Source organism: Artibeus jamaicensis, unplaced genomic scaffold (assembly GCF_021234435.1).
Source record: "Artibeus jamaicensis isolate MK-2021 breed Jamaican fruit bat unplaced genomic scaffold, CSHL_Jam_final contig_484, whole genome shotgun sequence".
Taxonomy (NCBI): domain Eukaryota; kingdom Metazoa; phylum Chordata; class Mammalia; order Chiroptera; family Phyllostomidae; genus Artibeus; species Artibeus jamaicensis.
This window is the reverse complement of record NW_026521859.1, coordinates 11,431,992-11,456,756: the sequence shown is the minus strand read 5'-3', so window position 1 is coordinate 11,456,756 and position 24,765 is coordinate 11,431,992. Positions and strand designations below refer to the sequence as shown.

General features: G+C 50.2%; 1 protein-coding gene across 1 annotated transcript in view; it reads left to right on the top strand.

The window, feature by feature from the left end:
• The first annotated feature begins 35 nt into the window (after positions 1-35).
• Positions 36-24,765, top strand: part of CUL9 (cullin 9) — a 39,463-nt gene continuing 14,733 nt past the window's right edge. Inside the window, exons 1-25 of the mRNA XM_053668305.1 lie at positions 36-2,049; positions 2,574-2,728; positions 3,036-3,551; positions 4,012-4,147; positions 4,300-4,493; positions 4,777-5,182; positions 5,589-5,781; positions 8,625-8,832; positions 13,027-13,223; positions 13,562-13,779; positions 14,625-14,874; positions 14,962-15,067; positions 16,005-16,232; positions 16,515-16,605; positions 16,738-16,909; positions 18,223-18,328; positions 18,584-18,679; positions 18,771-18,946; positions 19,223-19,356; positions 19,726-19,905; positions 20,090-20,199; positions 20,288-20,470; positions 20,626-20,786; positions 21,062-21,288; positions 21,370-21,558. Coding sequence (XP_053524280.1) covers positions 1,458-2,049; positions 2,574-2,728; positions 3,036-3,551; positions 4,012-4,147; positions 4,300-4,493; positions 4,777-5,182; positions 5,589-5,781; positions 8,625-8,832; positions 13,027-13,223; positions 13,562-13,779; positions 14,625-14,874; positions 14,962-15,067; positions 16,005-16,232; positions 16,515-16,605; positions 16,738-16,909; positions 18,223-18,328; positions 18,584-18,679; positions 18,771-18,946; positions 19,223-19,356; positions 19,726-19,905; positions 20,090-20,199; positions 20,288-20,470; positions 20,626-20,786; positions 21,062-21,288; positions 21,370-21,558 — 5,224 coding nt within the window. The 5' untranslated portion in view covers positions 36-1,457. The remainder of the gene's footprint in view (positions 2,050-2,573; positions 2,729-3,035; positions 3,552-4,011; positions 4,148-4,299; positions 4,494-4,776; positions 5,183-5,588; positions 5,782-8,624; positions 8,833-13,026; positions 13,224-13,561; positions 13,780-14,624; positions 14,875-14,961; positions 15,068-16,004; positions 16,233-16,514; positions 16,606-16,737; positions 16,910-18,222; positions 18,329-18,583; positions 18,680-18,770; positions 18,947-19,222; positions 19,357-19,725; positions 19,906-20,089; positions 20,200-20,287; positions 20,471-20,625; positions 20,787-21,061; positions 21,289-21,369; positions 21,559-24,765) is intronic.

Below are 24,765 nucleotides of genomic sequence, written 5' to 3'. Positions count from 1 at the left end.
GCAGGGCAGTGGGAGGTGAGAGGAGAGTTCCACGCGAACCCTATCCTTACCCTGTCCCTCCCCAGTCCCTTATCCACTTTCTGTGGGGCTGACGATGTGTGAGTTCCCCCAAATTTGCCTTGTTTTGTCGGTCTCCTCCGAGTGCCCCCTCCCAACCCGCCCCTGCTCACCCCACCTCCTGCTCACCCCACCCCCGCTCACCCCATCCCCCAGACCTGTGCGGGTTCTGTCCTTCTGCACCGCCTCTGCAAGCTTGGGCCTTACCTTGTTACCTGCACCTACCTGCTGTCTCATCCCCGCGTCCAGACCTCACCTTCACACCTCAGTTTATTGCTCCTGATAGTTAACACATCCCCTCAAATTTAGGCCTATCCTATTGTTCTACTTCACCCTGCTCCTCAGTTGTTCATCACTAAGTCACTCCTTACCTCCCAGTCTTGCCCCGCCCCCTGGTAATGGACCCTTTCCTCCACGGAGGTCCACACCCTGAATTTCCCCTCTTCACAGCTTTTTAAAATTCTTGTCCATCCCTGTAGCCCAACATGGCTCCTGTCCTGAGCACCGTTTCCTTCATCCTGGTTTACCTTACATTCTTATTCTGGCCACTCCCTGCTTCCCCCACACCACTTTATATCACACCTGTGTTCTGATTACTAGTGTAGCCATCACCCCGCTCCTCTTTATAAAAAATCTGGCTTCACGATGTGCCATTTATCTGAGGACTGCCCCTACTTTATCCACCTAAGAATAATATTACATCATGTTTACTGAACACTCACTGTGTGCTAGTCTAGAAGCTGTTCTAAGTGCTTTATAGAGGTGATCTTCAGTTTTTACAGCTTCATGAGTTAGGTGTGAATATTATTACCATCTTGTAGAGGAGAAAACTGAGGCTCAACATTAAGTTAACTTGTCCAAAACTACTTACAGAGTAAGTCAGTGCGCCAGAATTGGGAGTCACATTTATCTGACTCGGAAATCTGCACTATATTGTCCCTCGGATACCTCCCTCCCCATCTCCTGACCTCATTCCCTACCCTTCACCTCCATGGTTACCGCCTTCATCTATAGCTACCCAACTTGGACCCTCACCATACATACAGAATAAGTGGAGGTTACAGACACGCTGCCGTTTTGCCCAGACTGTCCTACTTAACTGCTAACGATTTTTGTTACCTGGCCTGTCCTCATCTTTCACATAACCTCTTCCATTTCTTAAACTTATTCATTTCATCCTCATGTGTTTTCACTCTATCCTCCTTCTCTTATAAATCTCAAAACATGTTCAAGTTATTTATTTTATCCTTTTCTTGGCCTTTCCATTTGGCCTCTAAATTTCATCATGTAACCTATCCATTACCACCCACCCCGTCTGTGTCTCAAGATTGCACCTGTCCGTGTAGTCTTTTCCCTTTTCCATATTGCCTTTATCTTTCTCTGTGTCCCAGGAGGTCTGGATGGTGGGGGAACAACGCACTGGGGACCTCATGGTGCCCTTGGGGCCCCGGCTGCAGGCATATCCTGAAGAACTTATTCGACAGCGTCCTGGGCACGATGGGAGTCCTGAATACCTGATCCGATGGAGTGTCCTGAAGTGTGGGGAATTGGGTAGAGTGGGTGTAGAAGAGGGCAAGGCAGAGCACATCCTCATGTGGCTGTCAGCCCCCGAGGTCTACGCCAACTGCCCCACGCTGTTAGGTGAATGGTCACTGTCTAAGGGACCTCAGTGTGAACCAGCTGGGGGTTCAGGAAGCTTTCCCCGAGATCCAGGCCTGGATGATGTGTCAATGGGAGAGATGGAGGCTGATGTACGGGCACTGGTGCAGAGGGCTGCCAGGCAGCTGGCAGAAGGTGGGACCTCGAGCCTCCCAGCCGCTGTGCTTCACACCATCCACGTGCTCAGCGCCTATGCCAGCATCAGACCCCTCGCTGGGGTCTTCAGGGAAACAGGAGCCCTGGATCTGCTTATGCACATGTTGTGCAACCCTGAGCCTCAGATCCGTCGGAGTGCGGGCAAGATGCTGCAGGCTCTGGCAGCCCACGACGCCGGTAAGAGACAGCCTGGGGAGGAAGGAGAGCGCTGGATAGAATGGGGCCATAAAGAGTAAGAACAGAAAGAGGAAGGATGTCCCAACGCTAATACCAATTCAATGCAAAAGGAAAATACAGATTAATAGACTGTTACTCATTAATCTATACAGGATAAAATCTAGATTCTGGTTTACTTGTTCTTTGTCAGTGCAGTGACAGAAGAGAATGGTGTAGGTTTATATTTTTAAACTGGGTTGAGAGTCATCAGTTGGTTGTGTAACTAGTTTGGTGAGTTATAAGCACATTTTTTAAAAGCGTAAAATACTAGTATGTAGTAATGAAGGTAAGTTTTGTAGCATGCAATATACATTTCAGTTACAGATGTGTACACGTATGTCAGACTACCACATAAAATGTATGTCTTACTGTGAATCTGGGTCACAAAGAAGTGAAAGCCTCGTGAAGGGGATGGAGAGTCTGGGAAAGGCAGAGGGAGAGTGTTGGGGATTGGGGAGAAGATACGGATTGGGTGTGGATTGCAGGGAGTCGGGCTCACGTCCTTCTGTCACTGAGCCAGCAAGATGGCATTGAGCAGCACATGGATTTTGACAGCCGCTATACTTTACTGGAGCTGTTTGCAGAGACCACATCGTCTGAGGAGCACTGCATGGCCTTCGAGGGCATTCATCTGCCTCAGGTACTCTGGCGGCTGTGGGGACAGTGTTGTTCGAGGTCTCGAGCATCATTTCTGAAAATGTGGTTCAGGACTGCATCAGCACCAGAGCCAACTGGGGAGATTGTGAAAAATGAAGGTTCATGCCCCTCCCCACTTAGAACTTTTGAGATTAGAACCCAGGAATCTGTCTGTCTTAAGACACTCCTTGTACGTTTCTTATATAATCATAGTTTGAGAACTATAGGTATGTGGATGAGGGTGATACTGAGGGGAAAGGAGAGGGGCTCAAGCTGGGAGACGAGCCTACACCACAGACTGTGTCCTACAGGTCCCAGGAAAGCTGCTCTTCTCCCTGGTGAAACGCTACCTGTGTGTCACTTCCCTGCTGGATCAGCTGAGTAACAACAGTCCAGAGTCAGGGGCTGGAGCCCCAGGCTCCCTGTCCCCAGGGGAGGAGTTCGCCTGGGAGAAAAGCCGGGGGCAGCAGGAGCTGGAGTTCAGTATGGCTGTGGGTAACCTCATCTCTGAGCTCGTGCGGAACATGGGCTGGACCCAGACCTTCAGCGAAAGGAGCACGTCACCTCCCCGGCCATCCCGGTCCATCTTTCAGCCCTGCATTGCAGGCCCTAGCCTTTTACTTCCCCCCATTGTTGCCACCTCCAGAAAGCAAGGGCGGGCCTTCCGCCAGCGTTATGAATTCTCTAGCCGCAGTGGCTATGGCGAATATGTGCAGCAGACGCTGGTGCCGGGGATGCAGGTGCGGATGCTGGATGATTACGAGGAGATCAGTGCTGGGGACGAAGGCGAGTTCCGGCAGAGCAACAGTGGCGTACCCCCTGTGCAGGTGAGCCAGCGCATGGTGGTGGGACACTGTCGAGGATCTTCTTTGGAAGGCACACAGTTAGGGGCTCTGGCAGGCCACCCAAGGGAATTAGAATGGTGAGAGGGGGATCAGCAATTAAAAGGGGGCCTGTCGAGGGAGCTGGGAAAATCTGGCAGGAGTAGGTGGGCTGTGAGGTCAAGGAGAGACTCACACCCAGGAAGCAGAACTGATAGACACACACACAGGCACACACACACTCACTGGTGGAGTTGGTCGGGAGGGAGTATAGGAGCAGACGCTGTCGGGGTTAGGAAGAGATGAGAGGCAGGGCCTTCCCTGATAGCAGAAGGGAGCCTTTTGTTATTTCCCAGCCCTAGCCAGGTGGGCGTTGGAGGGCTGTATGCCCCAGGTCAAGTCTGCCCAACGCAAGGCTCGGAGGGCGAACCCTCTCTGTTCTTGTTCCCTCTGTCTTCTGTACCAGGTCTTCTGGCAGTCCATGGGTCGCACCTACTGGGTGCACTGGCACATGCTAGAGATCCTGGGCCGTGAGGAAGCTGCTGAGGACGCAGCTTCGGCAGCCGTGGAGAAGGGGTCAGGGTCTGCTGTGTTGGGCACAGGTGAGCCTTGGAGGGGTCATTGACAGTACGTCCCTGAACAGAGGAGGACTGGCTGGAATGAAGCCACTCCTAACTGGGTGCTGCTGCCCCAGAGATTCAGAAATGCATTCTGTCCCTGGTGGGTGCTGAGACCCCTATGCCTGCATCCTCAGCACTTCCCTCCTGGGACTGGAAGCCTGTGGATGGGCTGTACTCTTTGCCATATCTCCAGCCTGAGCCTCAGGAGAATGAGAAATTGGGACACCTTACCCAGGCTGAGTGGTGGGAGCTGCTCTTCTTCATCAAGAAGCTGGACATATGTCAGCAGCAGCTGATTTTCCAGAGTCTTCGGGAGAACCTGGATGAGGTATACAGGCCTGAGACACCTAGAGAGTTGGTAGTGGGGTTAGAGGAGGGATTGGATGTGGGATTGTCCAAGGGAGTTCTAGATACAGGGGTACTTAGGAGGAAGCTGGTGCTATAGGTTAGGGTGTGTGAGGGGCCCTGCTGGGGGAGGAGACAAATACTTTGAGGGTCTGGTATGTAGAAGGTGTGCAGGGCATGGCAGGAGGTGGCCACCGTTCCATTTACTGTCCCCAGAACCTTTGTGTCTGCCCGTTCCTGAAATGTACCCCTCCTTCTGTTGACAGACTGGGGATGAGAAGCCCCTAGGTGAAATCTCTGTACCCAGAGAAGTGGCGGAGGGCCTGCTGCAGGTTCTTGGTAATCGGTTTGAAGGGAGCGCCCTCAGGGACCTACTCAACTCCCACATCTACACCAAGTATGGGCCGCGACCCGATGCGCTGCGCGGCTCATCCTCTTCACGAAGTCACTCCTGTACCCTGGATCCAGAAGGAGGGTCCAAGTCGAAGGCTAAGTTCTCCAAGGAAGAGACCAAGTCCTCCAAAGCAAAAGCTGAGCCCCATAAAGCAGAGGCAGAGCCTGCCAAGGGGAAAACTGAGCGTCCCATGGCACAGAGTGATTCCCAGCTGTTTAACCAGCTTCTGGTGACTGAGGGGATGGCTCTGCCCCGGGAGATAAAGGAGGCAGCCAGTGGTAAGTTAGGCGCTGGGAGGGGAGGGCAAGGAAGTTGAAAAAAGTCCTGGGTGGTCCTCAGAGAAGTGGGTAGTTAGGGCAGAGGGTGGAGTAAGGTCACATTTGCACAGGAAAATGCTTTGGAAGCACATATCCATTTTTCCTTTGGTCTTAATTATATCTAATCAGTCACGGCTCCCTTTCTTAAGTATCCCTGGGAAAGAAAGTCCCAGTATCCAGAGTATCTTCACCTTCGTTGTTTGACTGTGAAATGCTTTACACAGAATCAGATGAGTTCTGAATGCACGCTGCAGTAATGAGTGGTGTATTAAAATGCCATTAGGATGACTGGGCTTGACCTTTCAGGACTTCCAACATGGACGTGCCACATTTTCTTAAGCCAATGCCCTTCCCTCATCAATTCCAGAAATGGCCAGTACCTTGCGGGGTCCAGGTCCACGCAGTTCCCTGGATCAGCAGGTGGCGGCTGCTGTGGCTACTGTGCAGATATCCAGCTTGGACACAAACCTGCAGCTTTCGGGGCTCTACGCGCTCTCTCTCGCTGTGGAGGAGGTGACTGAGCGAGACCACCCTCTGGTCCGTCCCGACAGAGCCCTGAGGTTGGTGTGGTGGAGAGGGAAGAGGTTTCGGGTCAGGCTGGGGAGGCGGGGGAGTGGTAGGATGTGAAGGAGCTGCGAGATGGAGAGGTGGAAAGGGTAGGGGTGGAAGAAGGTCAGTCTGAGGAGCATCAGAACTGGAGAGGAGAATGTTATCATGCTGATGTTGTCGGAGCACTTCTCTGCTAGGCTCTGTGATTGACGTTTTACCTGCAGTCTCTAACGAAGTCCTCCTGCCACCTGAGAAAGGTTTGCTCCTATTCTTACCCTGTCGTGAGGGTGAGGAAACAGGCTGAGAGAAGTTAACTCTCCCGAGTCTGACAGAAAGCCAGGGTGAGGATTGAAACCTAGGCCCCTTTGTCTGTAGAACTTGAGTTTTTTCCCTGTTCTTTTCCCTTTTTTCCTCCTTCCCTACTTTCTTTCTATTTTAAAAGTTTTTAAAAACTACTTCTTAATTATATAAGTAACATACAAATACATTCTCATTTTAAAAGACCCGTAGTCTATCAAAAAGAATGTAGAATGAAAAGCTAAAGTTCTTTCCCCACCGTCACTCCGGCGTGTATCCTTCAGGCCTTCTCTAGGTTTACATTTATGAGTGTGTTTGGATACGGGGCACTTCCCAAGTCTGTGTGGTGGTGCATGTACTCACACTCCGTTGTTTCCTTTCTGCACCGTGTCCCCCACACTCAGAATGTCTGAGTGCTCCATGTCAGTCGTTCACATGTGGCCGCCTCATTAGCTTCCCTCTGCGTAGGACCCTGCAGTGTGATTATGCCCAAGTTCAAATACCAGTGTTCTGATGCACCTCTTTCCCTCCTGTCTGTCAGCATTGGGTTTGAGCATATTTTAAAAATTATCAGATTGGCAAAGTTTTAAGTGATTGGTATCTCCTTGTGTTAATTTCTTGGCTCTATAAAGTTAAGCATATATGTGTGCCTTCATTGTGCGTGTTTTTTTCTATAAATACTCTGTTTTTAATCTTTGCCTGCTTTCTCACTGGGTCTTTGTCTTTTTTAACTGATATATAGGCATTCTGGATATTGATCTGTTATTTACATTTCAAATATTTTGCTTGCCTTTTTTTTCAAAATCATATTAACTGTTTTCTAAATATAAAATGATTCCTGCTCACTGTAAAAAATTAGAAAGTTATGAAGGTAAAAAAAATCTGAAAACCCTTTGTGCAGAGATAGTCACTGTTAACATTTTGGTAAACGTCCCTACTCACATTCCTATGCCTGTTTGTATGTGTTATCTGTATATGCTGACCTGTTTGTAAGAAATCATGGATATAGAAGGGGATGTGTATTTAGAGTGTATTTGACTCACATTGAATCCATCATAAAGCACATGAGAAAAGACAGATAAAAACAGAACTTTCCTGGTACCTTTATTTGCCTTCTTTTTCAGAGTTTCTCCTTTTGTGTTCCTGATCAGCATGGAAGTTTGACCTGCTCTGTTTCCAACCTGGGCCAGTACGCCCCTCCTTAGGCAACCCGGTGGCCACCCACCCCTCCCCCCATCCCATATTGATGCTAAACTTAGTGCAGACACCCCACTGGCATAGCGCACTGCAGCCCAGAACTCCTGGCTCAAGCGGTCCTCCAGCCTCAGCCTCCCGAGTATCTGGGACTACAGGCGTGCGTCACTGCCCCTGGCCTTTCGTGTTCCTTTACTCTATAGTTCATAGGCCACCTGCTCAGAATGCATCTCTGTCACGGTGGAGAGAGATGCCAGTCCTGGTTTTTCCCCCTCTTGTGCTCACGGTGACCTGGGGACTCAGGAAGAACTTCTTCCTTCCCTTCCGGTTGGCCCTTCCACTGGACCCTCTCTCTAACCGCCGTGTTGCTTATCTGTTAGCGTGTGGACCGTGCCTTTTATTGTGCCGTGTGTTAGAATTTAATGTCGTTGTTAGCCTTTTTATGGCTTCTAGATTTTGTGTCCTACTTAAGAGGATCTGTCCTATTTCAGGACTACAAAAATATTTCCTAAAAATATCTATGATTTTGCTTTTTGCATTTGTTTAAAAATATTTGTGATTTAGCTCTGCAGATGTAGTGAAGCAGAGTGCCAGCTTTACTTTTTTCAGATGGGTAGCCAGGTGTCTCCACGTCGCATTCAGCAATGGTCCTTCCTGTCCTTACTGGCTGAAGATGCTGCCCTTGTCTCTCTTCTCATCTATTGATCTGTTTGGCTCCCCTGTATTATTTCTAGAGTTTCAGTCGTTAGAAGTTTATATTTTGATGACTATTAGGCAAGTCTACCATTCTTTCTTTCCAAACATTTTTAACATCCTTGCATATTTTCTCTTCCTGGGCTTGAATCTGCCTGTCATATTTTGTAAAAACAACAAAAACACCTTTGGGACTGGTGTGCCTCAGTGAATTGAGTGCCGGCCTGGAAGCCGAAGGGTTGCCAGTTCGATTCCCAGTCAGGGCACATGCCTGGGTTGTGGGCTGAGAGGCAACCCATTGATGTTTCTCCCACTCATTGGTGTTTCTCTGCCTCTCTTTGTTTCTCCCTTCCACTCTCTATAAAAATAAATAAATAAAATCTTAAAAAAAAACCTTTTAGGCATTTTGATTAAGATTACATTGAATTTATAGACTTATTTGAAAAGATGAGCTGGAGTTCGTAGTCAGCCGTTTGGCCCTACTGACTCCTTCACGCGGTGAGGAGCCAGAGGCAGAGACTGCAGAGGAGAGGGGTCAGGAGTGAGGCTAAGGCAAGAGGAGCAGGTTGGAAATGGGTGGGCGCTGATGGGCTGGGACTTGGTATATAGGGTTAGGCGGGGAGTCGGGCGTGGCTGTTGGGGTGAGAAACTCCAACTTCTTTCCCCCCAGAGAGAAGCTAGTGAAGATGCTGGTGGAGCTGCTGACCAACCAGGTGGGAGAGAAGATGGTGGTGGTGCTAGCCCTGCGCCTCCTCTACTTGCTCATCACCAAGCATGAGTGGCGCCCACTCTTTGCCAGGGAAGGTGGCATCTATGCTGTGCTGGTCTGCATGCAAGAATACAAGACTTCGGTCTTGGTGCAGCAGGCAGGGCTGGCGGTGAGTGGACTGGGCTGGTGGGCGCGACGGGTGAGGTGGGCAGGCAGGGGACTGCTGACCTTGAGGAGGTACTGCGGTGATTTAGACCACGGCGGGGGACCTTGGGACTGAAAGAGGCAGATGGATTTAACAGTTGCAGCTGGACAGTTTTGGAGATCGATTGCATGTTTGGAGAAAGGAAGAGCAATGTCTTTAAAAATTAGGTTTAAAATTGAGCAGCAGGGTGGATGAGGTGGCCATTGACTGGGTGGGAGGATGTTGGAGGAGAAGGTCAGGGGTTGCATTTTCAGGTACAAAAAAGGCATGACCCTCCCATGACTTTTTAATTACAGTTGGGTGTCTTGTTTTTGTTTTTTTTTCTGGTGTGAATACATTGTCTTTTTTTAAATATAGTTTATTGATTATGCTATTACAGTTGTCCCATTTCCCCCTTCGTTCCCCTCTATACTGCACACCCCCTCCCACCCACCTTCCCTCCTTTAGTGCATGTCCATGTGTCATAAGTTCTTTGGCTTTTATATTTCCCATACTATTCTTGCCCTCCCCCTATTTTCTACCCACCATCTATGCTACTTATTCTCTGTACCTTTTCCCCCTCTCTCCTCCTCCCACTCCCCTATTGCTAACCCTCCACGTGATCTCCATTTCTGTGGTTCTGTTCCTGTTCTAGTTGTTTGCTTAGTTTGTTTTTGTTTTTGTTTTAGGTGTGGTTGTTAATAATTGTGAATTTGCTATCATTTTACTATACATGTTTTTTATCTTCTTTTTCTTAGATAAGTTCCTTTAACATTTCATATAATAAGGGTTTGGTCATTAGAAAATAGACGGGGGGAGGGCAAGAATAGTATGGGAAATGTAAAAGCTAGAGAACTTAAGACACATGGACATGAACTAAAGGGGGGAGTGTGGGTAGGAGAGGGTATGCAGGGTGGAGGGGAATGAAGAGGGGGAAATGGGACAACCGTAATAGCGTAATCAATAAAATATATTTAAAAAAATAAATAAGGTCTTGGTTATGATGAACTCCTTGAACTTGACCTTATCTGAGAAGCACTTTATCTGCCCTTCCTTTCTAAATGAAAGCTTTGCTGGATAGAGCAGTCTTGGATGTAGGTCCTTCCTTGCCTTTCATGACTTGGAATACTTCTTTCCAGCCCCTTCTGGCCTGTAAGGTCTCTTTTGAGAAATCTGTTCACAGTCTGATGGGAACTCCTTTGTAGGTGACTGTCCCCTTATCTCTTGCTGCTTTTAAGATTCTCTCCTTCATTTTAATCTTGGCTGATGTAATTATGATGTGCCTTGGTGTGTTCCTCCTTGGGTCCACCTTCTTTGGGACTCTCTGAGCTTCCTGGACTTCCTGGAAATCTATTTCCTTTGCTAGATTGGAGAAGTTCTCCTTTATTATTTTTATTATTTGTGCAAATAAGTGTTCCACTTGTTGCTGTTCCTCTTCCCCTTCTAGTACTCCTATAATTTGGATGTTGGAACGTTTTAAAGATGTTCTGGAGGTTTCTAAGCCTGTCCTCAGTTTTTTGAATTCTTGCTTCTTTATTCTTTTCTGATTGGATGTTTCTTTCTTCCTTCTGGTCCACTCGATTGCTTTGAGCCTGTCACTGTTGGCTCCATGTACATTTTCCTTCATTTCACTTAGTGTACCCTTCATTTTTTCATCTAATTGGTGACCAGATTCAACCAATTCTGTGAACTTCCTGATCACCAGTGCTTTGAACTGTGCATCTTGTAGGTTAGCTATCTCTTTGTTGCTCAGTTGTATTTTTTCTGGAGCTTTGATCTGTTCTTTCTTTTTGTTTGGGCCTTTTTTTTTTTTTTTTTTTGGTCTTGATGAGCCTGTTACGTAGTGAGGGGCGAAGCCTTAGGTGTTCACCAGGGCAGGCAACCCAGTTGCTGGATTGTGACCTATATGTGGGGCAGGGGTCCGAGAGGGAACAATAGCGTATGCTCCCCTCTCTGCCAGATTTCAGTCACTTCCCCCACTTCCTATAAGCTAATTGGGCCCTTCTGGTGCTGATTCCCATGTGGGTATGTTTGTGTTCATTCTAAGACCCTGTGGGTCTCTCCAATGACCTCTCCTGTGAGGCTGGGAGTTTCTCCCAGCACCTCAACCCCTACAGATATTTTTGATTGGTGTTTTGAGGCTTTATTTCCCCACGCTGGGAACCTGCGTTGTGCAGTCTGTCTCGCTCCCCAGTTTCGCCTGGTTTATCTACGCATGAATGTGGGACCTCCTGGTCCATTGCCACCTCTCATGCTGCGCCCCTCCACAATCCACTGCCACTCTGAGTCCACCGGCTGCTGCCTTAGGCACCCAGAGTTTGTCAGCTGCTGCTTTGCTGCGAGTCCTCTCTGCCCGGCTGCCCATCTCCACCTCTCCTACCACTCTGCATGAGTCTACTTTAACTCCTTGGTTGTTGGACTTCCATACAGTTCAGTTTTCTGCCATTACTGGTTATTTTTTATTTTTAAGTTGTCGTTGATCTTATTTTGGTTGTGTGAGGAAGGACAGTGTGTCTGCCTCCATCTTGGTCGGGAGTCCTCAGGTGTCTTGTTAAAGACTAATTTTCTAGATGTGACAAAGTAGTTTTCTACCCTTTGATCTGAGTGGTGCCCTTACACAGAAAATACCCTCTCTCAGGTGTGGGTCAGACACAGCTAGCATTGCCATTGTCTTGCTGCCCTGGGCCCAGAGAGTAGGGAAGGGAGGCTCTTGTCCAGGGGAGCTTAACAGAATTGGCCTCCTGGCTTATCCAGACATAAGTGCTGGCAGGATGTGGGCCAGGTGTGCTCTGCATAGCCTGAGAGTGGGGGACCGGCAGGCCTCAGTTCTGGTTCTGAGGTTGCATTGCAACAGCATAAAGGCAGCAGCATGGACAGGAACACGTGTCCTCCTAGAGCAGGTCACCCCAGGGAGAGGCAGAGGGGCGCCTTCCTCTGTGGGTCTAGCAGGGGCTGATCCTCCCAGGAGCAGCCAAGCATTCATATCCAGGCCAGGTCTGCTTAAAGAGTTACCTGGCCCTTTCAAACCGCGTGACCAGAGTACAGCATTTGCCTCTAAATTCAAACTCTTGCCCTGTAACAAAATTGCATCATTTTGTTGATAACTTAAGATCTACAGAATTTAACTAATTGGGGGAGAGTGGGTGGCCAAAGGGAAAAGCCTAACCATGAGGCAGCATTCGCTTTGAGGATCCAGGTCTCAGAAGAGGGGTTATCCTGAGAATTATTTCTAATTCCTAGAGGGTTTCTTCTCAAGGTCAACTCTTTTTTTTAAAAAATTATTTATTTATTTATCTATCTATCTTTAGAGGGGAAGGAGAGAGGGAGAGAAACATCAATGTATGGTTGCCTTTCATGCATCCCCTGTTGGGAACTGGCCTGCAGAGAACTGGCCTGCAACCCAGCCATGTGCCCTGACTGGGAATTGAACCGTGATCCTCTGGTTCACAGGCCTGTGCTTAATCCACTGAGCTATACCAGCCAGGGCCTCAAGGTCAACTCTTTTATTAGGAGAGACAGTCTCCATTCAAGCAATATAGTGTTCATCTTTATTTTTTCTATAGTACCAGCAAACAAGTGTGCATGTTACAGGTATACAGGTATTTTTTCCTGTAATTCCAACCACTCTGCCTACCAGACAACCCAAGTAGCCTTGTCGAGGGGGGCAGGACACTGGCTTTGGAGGCCAGGGCGTGTAGGTTTGGGAGTGTTAACTTATAGGTGGTAACAAGCTGTGGGAGAGGTCAAGGTTGCCTAGGGTGGGAGTGCAGTGTGAGAAGAGAAGGGGGACAAGAACTTTCACGTTGAAAGTGAAAGGCCGGGCGGAGGAACACGGGAGAAGGAGAACCACCAGGAGGACACGAAGTTACGAGAGTCAAGGAAGAGAGGTCTTGCAAAGGGAGGAGTGGTCCAGCACGAAGGAAGACCACATCGAGGAAGGCTTTTGAGGACAGCTCGGTGCTGTGACAGGGCCACCACCTGAGGGAGAGCTGCAGGAGGGGCAGCCACCGCCCTCGTGTGGCCTTGGTGCTGCTAGAGCCCCGGGTTTTTTGTTTGCTTTGATTTTTCCTTTTTCGTTTTTTAGCATTTGATGTCCTGTCACTACCTTTTCCATTTCCATCTCTTGACCTGTTTGCAAACAGCTCCCACTCATCACTCTGCATCTCCATTCCCCTGCAGGCACTGAAGATGCTGGCCATTGCCAGTTCCTCGGAGATCCCCACTTTCCTTACCAGCCCACATCCTGTCCACCCGTTGTTTGACGTGCAGATGACCAGAGAGATCTTTGCGAGCATCGACTCAGCCACCCGCCCGGGCTCCGAGAGCCTGCTCCTGACCATCCCTGCAGCCGTGACCCTGATGCTAAACACTGAGGGGTCAGCACATCACCACCCCCGAACTTCTAACTCCCGCTGAGCCTGTCACAACTGCTCCTCTGCCCAATTCTCATGAGCTCCACAGAAAGTCCCCTCATGTTGTTAACTTCTGGGTGATAACTTTAGCGGCCTTTCTAACTGTCATTGGAAGAGAGGACAAGTGGTTGGGAGTAGGACAACTAGAGAGCAGTGACACCCCCCCCCCCCCGACCTTCCTTCCTGGGATTGGGCGGAGTACCTGAGGTCAGGGGCCCCTGGAGCCCATTCTTCCCCAGCTGCAGGGCTTCTCCCCTGTGTACCCACTTCCTGCTTCTGCTGCATTCACCTCCCTCCCCCAGGTGCTCCTCTGCAGTGAGAAACGGCCTGATCCTGCTCAGCCTGCTTTTGTGCAACCACCACACTCTGGGAGGCCAGATTATAACCCAGGAGCTGAGAGAAACCTTGTTTAGGCACTCAGGGGTGGTGCTGGAGACGGAGCCCATACCCACCACACGCACCGTACTCACGACGCTTCTTAATCGCTACTCAGAGCCACCAGGCAGTCCTGAGCATGCAGGTACTTTTGTGGAGGGGGCGGTTCTGCCAAGGAATGAGACGGTGCCAGCCTGTGGCCAGGAGTACTGCCGTTCATGTCCTCATGCCTTACTGGAAGGACACAGTGAGCCTTCAGGAAATGAATGAGGGCTTTGGTGATTAAGTTAGATCTTTCATAGAACTTCCTGACCAAGAGGAAAGGGAGACTCTAGAATAGGTACAAGGAAATCACCTTCTCTGAATGGCTTTAAATGTGCGAGGATTGCCCTCTGTGCGGTCTGGGTGTGGTCCTGTCTCGTTGGGCAGCGGAGGTTGGTTAAAGCAACTTACAGAGAGGCCTTCTGCAGGGGAATTGTAACTTACAACACAGAAAGTCTGTGGCTAGAAACATGAAACACTGATGTTGTGTTGTGGGGAGGAAGCCCTTTGTGTTTAACAAACAAGCGAAAACACAGGAGCAGGGGAGAAATTGAACTGAGCAGGACGTGTCTGTTAGTCGGTACCTCTGAAGCCCTCACTCCAAGTGGTTCAGGGCTGCAATTGTACCAGCTAACGTTTATTGGCTTATGTAACAGCATAGCTCACATTTAATAATAAAGTATCATCTTATGGTCATAGAAATTAAAATGTATAAACGTGACTGTTTATGACAGTGTTTACCATACCAGTCATTTTTTTTTTCAGATGTAACTAGATAAATATTTCAGGTCAGAAAAGAAAATACTCTGTAGTCCTGTAAAAACTGCAGGTATCCTCCAAATGGGAGGACAATTTGGGGTGATTTTCAGGAACTGCCCATTTCTCGGTTTGAGCAGTTTGTACAAATCCCCTTCATACGTATTTTCTTCCTCCCTTGTGTCTGGGCAGCAACACTGGAGACCCCCAGTGCCTGGGGCCAGGGCGGGTCCCCTGAGCTGCTGATTCGGTCCCTGGTTGGGGGCCCATCTGCAGATCTCCTCCTGGACTTGGAGCGCGTGCTGTGCCGGGAGGGCGGCCCCAGGGGTGCCGTGAGGCCCCTCCTCAAGCGTCTCCAGAAGGAGACCCAGCCCTTACTCCTGCTGCTGCGGGCTCTGGATGCCCCTGGACCCAACAAAACTCTGCTGCTGACCACGCTGAGGTGAGGGACCTGTTCGGGCCCCCGTGCATTGGGAGCCAGGGGAGCTGGCTGACTGCAGGGACTTTGCTTGTTCTCGTCCCCTCACAGGGTCATGACCCAGCTGCTGGATCACTCTGAGGCACTGGCCCTCCCCTGGCATGAGGTCTTGGAGCCCTGCCTCAACTGCCTGAGTGGCCCCAGTAGTGACTCTGAGGTACTAGAGCCCTGGCAGGGGTTGCGGAGGGAAAGGCAGCCTCTGGGGGCACCAGCTGCTTCTGGAGAGCACAGACTAGCCTTTCTGGATGGGTCTGGATGCTGGGAGGTGTGGGTAAGGAGGAGAAGGCTAATGTCATCCAAGAGTCTCCAGCCCTGGCTGGTGTAGCTCAGTGGATTGAGCGTGGGCCTGCAAACCAAACAATTGCAGTTTGATTCCTAGTCAGGGCACATGCCTGGGTTGTGGGCCAGTTCCCAGCAGGGGACGCATAAGAGGCAACCATACATTGATATTTCTTTCCCTCTCTCCTTCCCTTCCCCTCTAAAAATAAATAAAATCTTACAAAAAGAAAAAAAGAGTCTCCAGACCTGGGCCTCTGAAGTTTGGGCGCACGTCCCGGATATTGTGGGTTTGGTTCCAAACCACCTCAATAAAATGAGTTTCGTGATAAAGCAAGTGTCACAATAAAGCGAGTATTGTAGTCGTTTTACTGGTGGAGGGTCTTGCCTTTAATTTGCAAAAAACATCTGTGAAACATAAAGCTAAATGCAGGAAAATGAGGTCTGCCTGTATAAGCCTTTTGGCTATACCTGGATTTTAGATTCTGTGTATGGCAGAAGCCCACATTTGGCAACCCAGACATTTCTTGCTCTCCACCCTTCAGGGTTTGCTAGGCTCAAGCACAAGGTTGGCCCTTGAGATAGCGTGGCCCTGGCAGGAAGAAGCCCGGGGAGCCACGCTCAGCTCCTGCCAACTCACTCTGGAGGCCCAGCACCCCAGTGTCCCTTCCTACCTGTCTGTGGTACTCTCCTTTCCCTAGGCTTCTGAGTTGCTGCAAAATCTCAGCCACGACGTTCCTTTTACTAGACCTACCCTTCAACCCTTAGGTGGCTCGGCCTCGTTTCTCACGCATTAATCTCTGTGGCTCTGGGCTCAGGTTGTTCAGGAGCTGCTCTGCTTCCTGCATCGCCTGGCCTCGATGCATAAGGACTATGCGGTGGTGCTCTGCTGCCTGGGAGCCAAAGAGACCCTCTCCAAGGTCCTGGACAAGTACTCGGCTCAGCTGCTGCTGGCCTGCGAGCTGCGGGACCTGGTGACAGAGTGTGAAAAACACGCCCAGCTCTATAGCAGCCTCACCTCCACCATCCTCGCTGGCTGCATTCAGGTAAGGAGGTTTGTGGGTACAGAGCTCAGGGACACTGTAAACCAGAAGCAGGGGCAGAGGAGTCAGTGTTTGTCCCCATTTGGCGTCCCTGATTGACATGAGTGGTCACACATCCGGGGTATTTGTTTCCCAGCCTTTACTCCACATGCTCCTATTCTTCCAAAATTTCGGGAAACATTGGTTCAGTATTTTGTTGCCACCTGACTTTCTCCATATATATATGTCTTTTATTTTCTCTGCTTTCCCTTCTCATTCCCCTTCTCTCTCATGTTCCGGCTGCAGATGGTGCTGGACCAGATTGAAGACCACAGACGGACCCAGCGACCCATCAACATCCCCTTCTTCGACGTGCTCCTCAGGCACCTCTGCCAGGGTCTGTGCCCCGTGCACTTTCTCCGGGCTCCCACCCCAGCGTCTGCTCCATTTCTTTCCTGCTCTCTAGTCCCTTTCTTTTTTTCTCTCAACTAACCAGGCTGTAATCGCCACCCCTCCCCACTGTCCCCAGGCTCCAGTGTGGAAGTGAAGGAGGACAAGTGCTGGGAGAAGGTGGAGGTGTCCTCCAACCCGCACCGGGCCAGCAAGCTGACGGACCGCAACCCCAAGACCTACTGGGAGTCCAACGGCAGCACCGGCTCCCACTACATCACCCTGCACATGCACCGTGGTGTTTTGGTTAGGTGTGCACACCCACACACACCCTACCTGTGATCCCTGAGGGACTCACTCAGGCCCATTTTGTGCAGTGAATAGACAGACACACAGCCCTGTGCTAGGTATAGACGTTCCCTTGCCTCCCCAGCCTGGGGACGCGCTCTCCCACCGGGTACAGTTGTCACTCCCTGGGCTTGGTGTTGGGGGAGGCCAACGACTCACTCACCCACTCTTCCTGTGGGCATTTGATTAATGTGTACGTGGTGCCGGGCCCTGTGCAGTGGTCTGGAGCTGCAAGGACAGTACCTTATGGGGTCTTCGTTAGGGAACTTGCAGTCCAGCAGGGAAACCAGGCTGGAAAACCAGTGAGAGCGTAGGGTGAGAAACAGCACTGTGGTCAACGCGTGTCCCAGATCGTGAGGCCACCCGAGAGGTTGGAGAAGGCACGCTTCCTGGAGGAGGGGTTGGCTGGCTGAGTTTTGAAGTACAATGCAGTGAGGTAAAGAGGGCACTGGGTATTCTAGGCAGACGGACAGCGTGTGAGCGAGGTGGAAGGAAGACCACAGTACAGTGATGGATGTGGGTGAACTTTTAAGTAGGTGTATCTGTTTGGAGCATAAGGTATGTGTAGTGAGGCAGGAGACGAAGCCAGAAAAGTAGACTGAGCCAGATCACAGAGTTCTGTGAGCTCAGAGGCATAAGCTTCACTCTGACCTGGGGGAGCCATGGAAGGATATTAAGAAGGGAAGAGACAAAACTAGATTTTTTTTGTTTGGAAAGCTCATCTGGCATTATGGGAGTTTGGGTTGGAAGCCAAGAGAAAAAGTCGGAAGCGTTAAACAGTAGCCTCGTTGAGAAGTGATGACTTTTCCGGTAGGCAGAGGGGTTGGGAATACCCAGGAGGGGGTGGCCTGAAAGATCTCAGAGAGGTGGAGTCTGCAGGACTTGCCACTGCCCTGCTGAGGGCAGCTGGGAGAGGGACGTTGCAGTGGCAGTGTCCTCTCCCAGGAGAGGGGTAGGAAGAGGAACGGGTACTCTGGACAGATGGGCGTCCCATTTGGGCGTGCTGACTCTGAGGTGCCTGTGGGGCACACGCGTGAAAGCTCAGGAGACGAGTCTGGAGTGAAGGCCAGATTTTGTGTCATTAGGGTGTTAATTTTGTGGTGAAAATAGGAGTCTGAGTGAAGTCACTTTGTGGGGAGACAAATACAAGAGCAGAGGGTCTAGGGGAGACTGATGCTTAAGCAGACGGACAGGAATTGGGAGCAAGTGTCGGGTTGGAGTCGTTCTGAACGAAGATCGTGGTCGTGGTTCTAACCGGTTCCTTTCTCTTTCCCAGGCAGCTGACGCTGCTGGTGGCCAGTGAGGACTCCAGTTACATGCCAGCCAGGGTGGTGGTGTTTGGGGGTGACAGCACCAGCTGCATCAGCACTGAGCTCAACACGGTGGGGACCCTCGTGATCCCCCCTCCTTAATCCCCATCCTCTTTTCCCAGGGCCTTATCAGAGGGACCCAACCCCTGGGGACCACCCACACCCCTTTCTTCCTGCAAGCCCTGAGCAGAGTTAGGAATGTGGGGCTCAGTGCAGGGGCCGTGATGGGCACATACCATCACAGACTTGGTTGCTGTCAGCAGTCCTTCCAGCCCCTTTTTTGGAGGTGACAGCTCTCTCTCCCTCTTCTCCCCTGCCCCCCACCAGGTCAACGTGATGCCCTCTGCCAGCCGGGTGATCCTCCTGGAGAACCTGAACCGCTTCTGGCAGGTCATCCAGATTCGCATAAAGCGCTGCCAGCAGGTGGGGCAGAGGGGGGCGGGGCTGGGGATCAGAAGGTAGCACAGGGTTTCCTTAGTGACTTAGGTGACGGATAAGTCTGTGCATGTTACAGGGCGGCATTGACACCCGGGTTCGGGGTGTGGAGGTCCTGGGCCCCAAGCCCACTTTCTGGCCACTATTTCGAGAGCAGCTCTGTCGCCGTACATGTCTTTTCTACACAATTCGGGCACAAGCCTGGAGCCGGGACATAGCAGAGGACCGCAGGCGTCTCCTCCAGCTCTGTCCCAGGTGGGTGCGGCAGGAGGTGGGCAGCGTTGGAGGAGGGAGGGGAGGTGGCGAAGGGAGCAGGACACTGTGAAGGAGGTACACACTCCTGTGGATGTCTGAAAGGTAAAGCAGCAGCCAGGACGTGAGGGAAAGTGCACACAGGTGAGGAGTGTGTGCTGCCAGGGAGGAGCTGGAGGAGGGAGTGAGCGCAGGGCAGTTGGGAGTCAACTGCACTTGAGCAGAGGCCTCAAGGGAGTCTGTGCCTTCAGTCCGTGACCGCTCACTGTTCGTCCCCAGACTGAACAGGGTTTTGCGCCACGAGCAGAATTTTGCCGATCGCTTCCTCCTTGACGATGAAGCCGCCCAAGCACTGGGCAAGACCTGCTGGGAGGCCCTGGTCAGCCCCTTGGTGCAGAACATCACCTCCCCTGGTAAGCATCCCGACCCCTGGCCCCACTAACCAGCTCCTTGTTATTATTTCCAGGGACTGCCTGGGTCAATGCTCTTGGTTCTCTTGGTTCCTATCTTTATCCCTGAAGGCCTGTCACCTCAGTGTTCCTTTCCTTCCTGCCTAGAGACTGCTCCCTGAGGCTCTGGTATTTAAACCTTCTCCTCCATCCCACCACCAGCCTGTGACCATATCCCCAGACTCCAGCTGAAGCAAACCTTGGTTGGGGGTGGGGGTAGGGCTGTGCTGCCCCCCCAAACCTTTCTGTACAATTGCTCCTTCTCTCTCCTCCTCCCGGGCTGTCCGTTGCCCCATTCCCCGTGGAGACCTGTTCCGACCTCTCTTCTTCTAGACGCAGAAGGTGCGAGTCCCCTGGGATGGCTGCTGGGTCAGTACTTAGAGCAGAAGGAGAGCTCGCGCCGCCCGCCCAGTCGGGCCGCATCCTTTGCCTCCCGAGTTCGTCGCCTTTGCCGCTTGCTGGTGCACGTGGAGCCTCCTCCTGGGCTTTCTCCTGAGCCATCCACTCATCCCTGTAAGTCCCAGCTGTAGTGGTTGAACTAAGAACCTGGGCAGTGATACTGTCAGGCTCCCCCACTCCTGGATTTTACTCTTCCTTCCTGCATTGCCGTGGGCATTTCCAGAAGTCAGTACCCGAGACTCCAGGACTCCCCTGGGGGCTGAGACAAAACTCCTCGCTTTGCCTTCTGTCTCCATAGTCAGCAGGAACAGGAAGGGTCAGGATCGGAGCCCTGGACCTTCACCAGTTCTTCCAAGCAGCAGCCTGAGGAACGTAACGCAGTGCTGGCTGAGTGTGGTGCAGGAGCAGGTGGGCAGAAGGAAGCTGAACATGGGGCGGGGGGCGGTCTTCTAGTCTGTCCACGTACTGGGACTTTACATTTCTTGCTCTTTCTCAGGTCAGCAGGTTCCTGGCCGTGGCCTGGAGGGCCCCAGACTTCGTGCCTCGGTACTGCACACTCTACGAGCACTTGCAGAGAGCAGGCTCAGAGCTCTTCGGGTCTCGGGCAGCCTTCACGCTGGCCCTGCACAGTGGCTTCTCCGGCGCCCTGCTGCAGCAGTCCTTCCTCACCTCCACTCATGTGAGTCCCACGAGCCTCCCGGGCAGCCGGCAGCGGGGTCTGTGAGCTCATGCCTGAGGATCGCGTCTCTGCCCTTTCATTTCCTTTCACTCCCCACTCTCCTCCACTCCCCCTTCTCTCTTCATTGTTCGCTGGTGCCCTTTCCATTGCCCCAGATAAGTGAGCAGTTTGCCAGACACATCGACCAGCAAATCCAGTGCTGCCTGGTTGGCAGAGCCCCTGGAGCAGGTATGCTGGGGCAGCTTCAGCGGCACCTGGAGCCCATCATGGTCCTTTCTGGCCTGGAGCTGGCCACTGCTTTTGAGCACTTCTACCAGTGAGTGAAGGTCTGGAGAGGTAGGGTATAGGAGGCCGAGAGTCTAGACAGGGCAAAGGTTTGAGTCTCAGAGGGAAGATGAGGAAGGCTGCATTGGGGAGGAGAGATTAAGATCTGGAGATGGCCGTGACATTGGTAGAAAGGGAGTGGGAAGGAAGAGGTGAGGTAGGCCCGTGACCCAGGTTGGCTGCAACAGAGGGACCTGACATAATGGAGCAGGAGGCTGGGCATGGCAAGAGCCCGCACTGAGGCTGGGCCTGGGCTGTGTGCTGCAGGCACTACATGGCGGACCGTCTCCTGAGCCTGGGCTCCAGCTGGCTGGAGGGGGCCGTGCTGGAGCAGATCGGTCCCTGCTTCCCCAGACGCCTCCCCCAGCAGATGCTGCAGAGCCTGCGCGCCTCCGAGGAGCTGCAGCACCAGTTCCACATCTACCAGCTCCAGCGGCTTGACAAGCTGCTCTTGGAGCAGGAGGATGAGGAAGAACAGGGTCTGGAAGAAGAGGTAAGAGCAAGGGAAAAGAGCGGGAGAATAATAGGACACCAAAGAAGGGAGCCCAAGAGCCCTTGAAATTCTTCTGTCTCTCAGGAGGAAGAGGAGGAACAGGAGGCTGGGGAAGAACTATTTATTGAAGATCCAAGTCCAGTTTCTATACTGGTCCTGTCACCACGCTGCTGGCCTGTCTCCCCACTCTGCTACCTGTACCATCCCAGAAAGTGCCTTCCCACAGAATTTTGTGATGCTCTTGACCGCTTCTCCAATTTCTACAGCCAGAGTGAGGAGATAGGGACAGGCAACTGGAGAGGGGGGTGAGACCTGGGGTGGCAGGAGAGGACCTGTGGGCAGGAGCACACAGTTGGGAAGGAACAGTCTCCAGGGGAAGGGGGAGAGTGTGGGTTCGAGCTTCATTAATTTCTCATCATTTCCTTCAACCATGTGTGAATTGGTTCTCTTTTTCTAACTCCAAGTTACATGCGTAGTCTTTTCTGACTTCTTTGCAAATAATAGTATTTAAGGCTATTTGTTTTTTTCTTTCTTTTTTTAATTTCTTTTTTTTAAATATATACATATATATGTTTATTTATTTATTTTTTAACATTTTTTTTCTTTTTCAAAGATTTTATTTACATACCTTTAGAGGGGAAGGGAAGGAGAGAAATATCAATGTATAGTTGCCTCTCATGAGTCCCCTGCTGGGAACTGGCCTGTAACCCAGGCATGTGCCCTGACTGGGAATCGAACTGTGATCATATGGTTCGCAGGCCCTCACTCAATCCACTGAGCTACACCAGCCAGGGCTATTTTTAATATATTTTATTGATTATGCCATTACAGTCGTTCTATTTCCCCCCCTTCATTCCCCTCCACCCTGCACACCCCTCCCTCACCATTCCCCCCCTTTAGTTTATGACCATGTGTCTCAAGTTCTTTAGATTCTATATTTCCCATACTATTCTTGCCCTCCCCCCTATCTATTTTCTACCTACCATCTATGCTACTTATTTTCTGTACCTTCTCCCCCCTTCTCCTTCTCCCACTCCCCTGTTGCTAACCCTCCATGTGATCTTCATTTCTATGGTATGCTCCTGATCTAGCTGTCCTCTTAGTTTGCTTTTGTTTTAGGTGTGGCTGTTAATAACTGTGAGTTTGCGCCCTGGCTGGTGTAGCTCAGTGGATTGAGTGCGGGCCTGCGAACCACATGATCGTGGTTTGATTCCCAGTCAGGGCACATGCCTGGGTTGCAGGCCAGTTTCCAGTAGGGGATGCACGAGAGGCAACCATACATTGATATTTCTCTCCTTCTCTCTTTCCCTTCCTCTCTAAAAAAAATAAATAAATAATCTTTAAAAAAAAAAGCCACCTGTGAGTTTGCTGTCCTTTCACTGTTCATCTTTTTTATCTTCTTCTTCTTAGATAAGTCCCTTTAACATTTCATATAATAAGGGCTTAGTGATGATGAATTCCTTGAATTTGATCTTATCTGAGAAGCACTTTATCTGTCCTTCCATTCTAAATGAAAGCTTTGCTGGATAGAGCAATCTTGGTTGTAGGTCTTTGGATTTCATGACTTGGAATACTTCTTTCCAGTCCCTTCTTGCCTGTAAGGTCTCTTTTGAGAAATCAGCTGACAGTCTGGTGGGAACTCCTTTGTAGGTGACTGTCCCCTTATCTCTTGCTGCTTCTAGGATTCTCTCCTTCATTTTAATCTTGGCTAATGTAATGATGATGTGCCTTGGTGTGTTTCTTCCTCGGTCCAACTTCTTTGGGACTCTCTGAGCTTCCTGGACTTCCTGGAAGTCTATTTCTTTTGCCAGAATGGGGAAGTTCTCCTTTATTATTTGTTCAAATAACTTTTCCACTTGTTGCTGTTCCTCTTCCCCTTCTGGTACCCCTATAATTCGGATGTTGGAGCGTTTAATGATGTCCTAGAGGTTCCTGAGCCTCTCCTCATTTGTTTGAATTCTTGTTTCTTCATATTTTTCTGTTTGGTCATTTTTTTTCTCCTTCTGGTCCACTCCTTTGATTTGAGTCCCAGTTTCCTTTCCATCACTATTGGTTTCCTGTGCATTTCCCTTCGTTTCAATTAGTTTCGCCTTCATATGTTCCTCTAATTTGTTATTAAAATCAACCAGTTCTGTGAGCATCCTGATCACCAGTGTTTTGAACTGTGCATCTGATAGGTTGGCAATTTCTTCATCGCTTAAGAGTTATCGGCTCCAGGGGTTTGAGTTCTTCCTGAGCCATGTTTTGGTCTATTCGGGCTCATTATGTATGAGGAGCGAAGCCTTAGATGTTCACCAGGGCGGGGCCTCCCAGGTGGCTGGTTTGTGATGCTGTATGTGGGGGCGGGGTCAGAGAGGGAGCAGTGGTGGTCCCCTCTGCTGTTTCTCACTGCTGGGGCCTGCGCGGTCTGTCTCACTGCTCGCTCCTTCGCTGGTTTATCTGTGTGCAAATGTGTGACTGCGGCCAGCCTGCCACCTTGCGCCTTCACTGGGTCCACCCACCCGTGGCTACCCCACACCTGGGATCCGCCCTCAGCTGCCTGCGAGCCTGGGTCGGGAATCTTTTTTGACCCACTTGCTCCGCTGCTGGCTTCGCTCCTCTTACCAGTCAGGCTGAGTGGTTCGTTGTTGTTGGACTCCCATATAGTTCAGTTTTCTGTGGTTTGGCTGCTTTTTTTGTTGCTAAAATTTTGTTGTTTTTAAACTTGGTTGTACGAGAAGGCGTAGTGTTTCCATGTATGCCTCCATCTTGGTGGAAGTCCTATTTATTTCTTTCTTAATGTTACTTTAGCTTCATTCTGTAGGGTTTGGGGGTTTGTTTTTTAATATTTTTTATTGAGGTATGAATTAGCATTCAGTAAGATGCATACATCTTAATTATGACTTAACGAGTTTTATATCATATGCATTACCTTACCCCCCAGGTCAAGGTGTGGAATACTTCCAGCACCCAGAAATCTTCCTAACTTCGTGCCTCCTTTCCAGTCAGTATGTTCTGCCAAGAGACACCGTTGTCTTTACTTTGTCGCTATAGATTTTTGCTCGTACTTGAATGTCATGTAAATGGAATCATAGAGCATATATCTTACTGTGTCTAATTTCCTTCACTCAACTTAATGTCTGTGGGACTGAGTCAGGTTGTCAGTTTTATCATTACTTTGTCCTGTGGTGTTGCTGAGTCGTATTTCATTGGAGGGATATATTCACCCTTTCTGCTGCTGATGAGTATTTCAGGTGTCAAATAAGTTTTTATTATGTAACATATTTCTTGTGTAGTTGAAGGAATTTGCTAATTTTTATTATTATTTCTCCTTTGTCTTACTGTATTTCTAGAAGTAGATTTTAAAATTTCCAAGCAGATTTTTCTTTGTTTCATTTCTTTAGTTATCTTTCTATTTTAGATTTCAGCCTTCATCCCATTGTGGCCAAAGAACATGGTTTGTGATACCGAATCTTTGCCACCTGTTGAGACTCCCGAT